At 41.6% G+C, this 6,833-nt stretch overlaps 1 protein-coding gene across 1 annotated transcript in view; it reads left to right on the forward strand.

The window, feature by feature from the left end:
* Positions 1-6,833, forward strand: part of necab2 (N-terminal EF-hand calcium binding protein 2) — a 111,531-nt gene that overhangs the window by 63,156 nt on the left and 41,542 nt on the right. The window contains exons 6-7 of the mRNA XM_019894239.1: positions 1,935-2,071; positions 3,201-3,322. Of these exons, the coding sequence (XP_019749798.1) occupies positions 1,935-2,071; positions 3,201-3,322 (259 nt within the window). The remainder of the gene's footprint in view (positions 1-1,934; positions 2,072-3,200; positions 3,323-6,833) is intronic.

Consider the following 6,833-nt stretch of genomic DNA (forward strand, 5'->3'; position numbering starts at 1 on the left):
CAAAGTGACTGAAGAGAAGGATGTCTGGATTTCCCCGCTAAAGCTGCTGCCAACGCAACTCAAACCCAGATAAGCAGAAGAAAATGGATGGATGGATGGATGGATGGATGGATGGATGGATGGATGGATGGATGTGTGCCTTAGCTCAATAAAGGTTGGCAAACACTGCAGAGAACACCGTTACATGAAGCGACAGGGCTTTTGCACGATCGTGTTTGTAGGTGTCTTTGTTTGAGTGGATTTTTAATGATGGGTGGACCTCTGTGTGTACCTTTTTATGAAAGCCATCAACTGAGATAAGAGAAGTCAATGCAGCCTACGTGAACGTGCATCACCTGGGAGTGTTTGTCTTTTGATTAGAGAGCAGCAGAGAATGGCTGACTGCACTAGAACTTTAATTGTCTCCCTGAATCATTGAACTGTGACTTCTGACAGTAAAGCTGACATGACTGGTTGACTCTGCCCTCTGGAGTGCAAATGCAGTCAATTATGACATTTACATGAGTGGTTCCAACAGGCTTTTTAACATGGGTGTCAAATTATTTTTTAATTTTTTTTTATCCAGTTCATTTAAAGCCTTGACATCTAAGTATAATAAGTAACAAATTTTAATCCCAGGCCACATCAGAGTTTTGATTGCCGTCAGAAATTTGTTTTGAACTGTAAAACCTTTCTCTTTTTTTGTTGTTCTTACATTAAATCCCAAACTCTCAATGATTGCAGATATCCCCAAAACAACCAATGACTACATTTCAAGGGGTGGTTAATTAAAAAAACATCAGCTAATCAAATACTGTACTAAAGCGTGGTGGCTCCCACACACAAAAAAAACAATACCTGATGTTGCTGCTGTTGCTGTTGAGCAGCGTCCAACTGGGTCCCAAAGCTGCTCCTAAAGCTGCAGCGACCCAGGTACCTGCAGACGCAGTTGTCGGCTGATGACTGGGAACTGTTCGTAGCCCGAAGCCACGCCCAACACCACTTGGAGGTCGTTCCCGAGTTGGGCACCTGATGTTGCTGTGGCACTTGGCCGGTGACCTGTCACAGTGCAATTAGGGAGCACAGCACAAAGTTCATGTTGTGGCACCATGCTCTTTTTCCGCATTCTGCACAGGTAGAAGGATTCGGTGGTGGTGTTTTCAAACGAGTACTCTTCGTCTATTTTTTTCCTGTTATCCTCAACCCTGGGAAGGCGCTGGAAACTAGTGTTTATCTCACCAACATTCTCTCATCCTCGTCTGGCAGCCAGTTCAAAACATGGCTCTTGTAGACACAGATTCAACTTTTTCTGCTTGTTAAAACAATTTCCTAAACCATACAATCTATGTTTCGCTGCAATGGGAGTTTATGATTGTTTTGAAAGGGGGGTGGGGAAACAAAAATTAAAATAAATCGCTCCGTGAAATGAAACCCGTAGAAACAAATAGCAAAATTCGAACCAGAAGTCTCTTATCGGAAGTCACTCACATATTCGTTTCTCCATGAGAGACTTCAGGAATAAGGCAGATACAATTCATTTCAAAAGGTGTCTTTGGTAAAGTAATTCCATTTCCGAATGCATCGATATTTATCAATCTCTTCTCGCATATTGTGTGCAGCTCAATAGTATCAGTATAAGTACTTATTTGGCTGGACTATCAATCTAAATGTGTGGTGGCAGAACATTTCAGTTTGTCAGTGTAACGGAACGTGACCCTGGGGAAACAGCAGTAAGGCCTGACTAATTATCTGCACCACAGAATCACCTTTATCAAAATATTCCCCTTGACATTGGGGTGACAGGCCGCATCCACCATTGGCCACCACGTAGCTCTGCCCCTGGTTAACACAAGATGCTCTCGATAGACCACAAAAGTGATCTGGGAATGAAGCCATATTGCCTTGAATGAATGAATTCTCACTTTTCCTAAATAACTATACTATTCTCTGAACAGGTCTATGAGAGAGGAACAAATGTGGAGCAGTTTGTGACCCGTTTCCTCCTGAAAGAATCAGCCAATCAAATCCAGTCTCTCTTGAATTCTGTGGAGAGTGCTGTGGATGCCATTGATGAACAACACAGCCAGTCGGGGTGAGTCCATGGTGTGATTTCACAAATATATGTACAGTATATGTCAGTGCATGTTGTTCAAAAGTTATGTTTTAAACAATAATAATAACTTGTATATGAGGTGTGTCAGAAAATTTCCAGGACTGTTTGTCACAAAAAATATATTTCAAATCTAGCCGACAAGTTTTTCCTATTGTTGTGGGCCAGACAATCAAGTAGCGTGTTAACAGAGATCCTACATTGCTCAGTGCACGAAAAGAAGTTGTGGCAGGGCAACTCATAGCTGCTTCACCATGACAACATATGACTGAGCATCTAACCGCTATGCTGGAGAAACCTCCCTACTCTCCTCACATGGCTCTGTGTAATATATATATATTTTTTTCCAAGCTCAAGCGGGTCATCAAGGGGACGTGTTTCACCCATGATGACAGAAGTGTGGAGTCTCCTAGGACAATCTATCCAGCAGCGCATTAGAATGTGGCAGAGAAGGCTGTGAAAGTGTGTAAGACGCCAAAACGATTACCGGTACCTGAAAGGGAAAAACTTGTAGTGGATTTGAAAAGTATCTTGTGACTCCAGCCCTGAAACTTTCCTGCCACCTCTAATGTACAGCATGTTTTCTTCACTAAACACAATACTGATTCTTATACGCACTGACAGTGAGTGCTGAATATCGTCTTTCTGGCATAAGAGTTGAGCGTTTGTTATCATGTCTGCCTCGTATTTGAAACATTCTGGGTTTTGAATCTCAGCTCAGGTCTTTCTTGTTGAGCGTGCGTGTGTGTGTGTGTGTGTGTGTGTGTGTGTGTGTGTGTGTGTGTGTGTGTGTGTGTGTGTGTTTAGCGCCTCACTCATTCCAGAAACATGCATGTTAGTTGTTGATGCTTATGTGAATGTCCTTGCATACTGTATGTGCCTTGTGATTGACAGGCAGGCAGTCATGGGTATACCTTTGCCCAAAGTGAGCTGAAATAGTGGTTGAAAGTGAATGAATAATTTTTCTCATGATCACGTCATTTGAAAGACAAACATTTTGTTTTGTTTTGACTTTGGTCTGCATGGGAAAGGGGTTTCTGGGCCCTGAAAATTGGCTTTCTGAATTGGCCAAGATGAATACTTTTCAATAATGTATTCCATTCCATTTCAGTCATATTCCAGCTAAGACGAGTCCCCGGATGTCAGACAGGCGCCATGACAACGTTCCTGATTATCCCCCTAACAACAGAATCAGTACAAAGGAGGCTGTCAGGACCATCAACACTGCCTCAGGTGCCACACACACACACACACACACACACACACACACACACACACACACACACACACACACACACACACACACAAACACACACACACACACACACACACACACACACACACACCGGTTGCAGCACATCCTTATATTTTATGGCCGGACCCATCCATCATCGTTTTGTATGATTACCTTCACACCCACAATCATAAGGCAGAGGATGCTCAACTGACACTCAGCAGTTTATCATTCATTTAACTCGGATGCACACATGGTTTTGTGTCATGGGTCATGTCAGATGACATTACATCATCATCAATATAAGGACAACCATAACGGCAATATTTTATTTGTTGTATCAACATTTACTGTGTAACAATATTGTGTAGGCTTAGTGTACATTATGTTTTGCTCTGTGATGTGACATTTATGATGCCCACAACATACTGTAAATAGAACAAATAGAAAGACCTACATCTACCTCCTGTTTTTTTTTTCCTTTTGAAGCAAGTCTCTTTCGCACAGTGCCATCTGGCCAGGGTGAACCTCGGTGCCCCTCACAGTGGCAACAGTCAACCCAGATTATCTGCTTGTCTACTTGACTGAACATGATTTATTGTGGTCGAGTCAGTTATTTGGGTAAATGTGGCTAGTTAATTTCAGTGAATCAATTTATGAGGTGAATAATGATGAGGATGTGAGCAGGTTGCAAGAAGTTTCCATGATTTGTCATAACAAACTTGAAAATGTTTTGGATTACAAATACAGACTACAGTCACTCTGGTCTAAAAGTTACAGTTGCAGGAGTAATTCTCAACCCAGCAACCTCACAGTACAACCGATCAAATAAAATAATACATGAAACAAAATAATATAACACAACACATCCGATAAGACAAGGACAGTCATGCAATCGTAACCACTATTCTTGTATATGCCTTGTTGGTTGAAGCAGTTCTTGATGAAAGAGCAGCAAATCAAAGTGTCCTTTCAACAGTGGATCAGAGACATCATGCTTAAGCATGATGTCCCACACGTCTGCTATCAGCTAAATTTGAAAGTAAACAAGAAGATGTAACGTCCACTGATGAAAATAAGAGATTGATTCACGTCTCCTGTCCTATGTAAATCCGCTTCAATTCCAAGCAGCAATCGTAACCACTATTCTTGTATACGCCTTGTTGGTTGAAGCAGTTATAGATGAAAGAACAGAAAATCAAAGTGTCAACAGTGTTTCAACAGTGGATCAGAAACATCATGCTTAAGCATGATGTCCCACACGTCTGCTATCAGCTAAATTTGAAAGTCAACAAGAAGCTGTAACGTCCACTGATTAAAATAAGAGATTGATTCACGTCTCCTGTGCCATGTAAATCCGCTTCAATTCCAAGCGCCGACTCTCAGGTCCAAATACGTACTCCGCGCTCCACGCCGACGCTCCTCTCTCCTCATCCTCAGCTCCAGCAGCCATCCATCTAGCCGCACCAACGCAGACTCTCCAACAGTGCCGACATCTCCGGTGAACAAAACGGGGCAGGGAAAAATGCTGCTCATTACAGGCGCAAAAAACACAAGTGTTCGGGTGCTGTTGCGCGGCGACGGTCAAATAGCGCAGACATTCCCCCCCTATCAAAATCAGTGCTGGTACACACGTGCTGCCGAGAAGGCGCAACCATCAAGCACAGATTCTTCTTCATCTTTCGCTAATGCATTACAACTATCGTTGTTGTTATAAAGTGGTACCAGTCACTTTATATCTGAGAAAGACAGTGTGTGTGTGTGCGTGGAGACACATGCACTCTAAATGTGGTAATAAGCTATGTTAACATGAACAAAAAAACAATGTTCTAATCATGCTTGGGCACACTTAAGGCTTACAACAAACCTGACTTGAAGATGTATACTATTCACGATATTTTTATTGGCAGTTTCTGTAGACAATGCAATGTAGCCAATGAAGCCCAAGACAGTAACCCACAGCAGTCCAGTCACAGTAAAGGTATAAGAGTTGCAACAGACCAACTGTAATCAACTGAAGCCGCTCCACAGACTAGAGGAGTTGTGTGCACTGGTGTACACACAGTTCATTCCGTCACTAGGCAAAAATCAATATGCATGCAGCAAGGCTGGTGATGTTGGTGGAGAACTACTGGCCATGTAATCATCTGTTTGTAGGCAAAAAAATCCAATATGGTGGCCATTTTTACAGATGGCTACCAAAATGCCTTTGCTGCGAGGTTTTCTTTGAAAAAAATATGAAGTGTGATATAAACAAGAAAATTGGCAGTAGTGTTTTTCATTGGTCACATTTTCGAGAAAAGCGCTGTTGCGTTTAAAAAAAATAATAACATGGCTGCCATTTTTCAAGATTAACTGTTGTGTGTTTTGCTCAAAATCAACAGAGCAAATTGTGTTAACATGAAATTTGGCTTGAGTGTTCCTATTAGGTCACATTTTCAGAAAAAATAATACTGCAAAAAACCCCAAACAATAAATGCGTGTGCAGTTCAGCTCAGCTGTCAACCAAAGTCAGTCATAAGCGACACGTTTCCATGCTTGGCGGAGGTCTTCGTGCTGAGCACGCAAGGTTTGCGGCTGGCTCAGTTGCCTTCCGTGGTCGCTTAAGCCACAATCTGATGTTCAGAATGTGCTGTGTCAAAAGAAACAAACAAAAGAAGAAACGCTTTTTCACTTTTACAAGCGTTTTTGTGGCAGGGCGTGTCGGAAGTTGGGATAGTAAACGGGGAAAAGTCATTATCATAAAGATTAAATAATAAATGTGCACGGGGTGTGTGTGTGTGTGTGTGCGTGGAGACACATGCACTCTAAATGTGGTAAAAAGCTATTTTAACATGAACAAAGAAACAATGTTCAAATCTTGCTTGGGTACACTTAAGGCTTACAACAAACCTGACTTGAAGACGTATACTATTCACAATATTTTTATTGGCAGTTTCTGTAGACAATGCAATGTAGCCAATGAAGCCCAAGACAGTAACCCACAGCAGTCCAGTCACAGTAAAGGTATAAGAGTTGCAACAGACCAACTGTAATCAACTGAAGCTGCTCCACAGACTAGAGGAGTTGTGTGCACTGGTGTACACACAGTTCATTCTGTCACTAGGCAAAAACCAATATGCATGCAGCAAGGCTGGTGATGTTGGTGGAGAACTACTGGCCATGTAATCACCTATTTGTAGGCAAAAAATCCAATATGGTGGCCATTTTTCAAGATGGCTTCCAAAATGCCTTTGCTGCGAGGTTTTCTTTGAATAAAATATTAAGTGTGATATAAACAAGAAAATTGGCAGTCATGTTTTTCATTGGTCACATTTTCGATAAAAGCGCTGTTGCGTTTAAAAAAAAAAAAAAAAAAACATGGCTGCCATTTTTCAAGATTAACTCTGTTGTGTGCTTTTGCTCAAAATCAACAGAGCAAATTGTGTTAACATGAAATTTGGCTGGAGTGTTCCTATTAGGTCACATTTTCAGAAAAAATACTACTGCAAAAAAACCCAAACTATATAT

The sequence above is a fragment of the Hippocampus comes genome, unplaced genomic scaffold (genome assembly GCF_001891065.2).
Source record: "Hippocampus comes isolate QL1 unplaced genomic scaffold, H_comes_QL1_v1.1 scaffold104, whole genome shotgun sequence".
Classification (NCBI taxonomy): domain Eukaryota; kingdom Metazoa; phylum Chordata; class Actinopteri; order Syngnathiformes; family Syngnathidae; genus Hippocampus; species Hippocampus comes.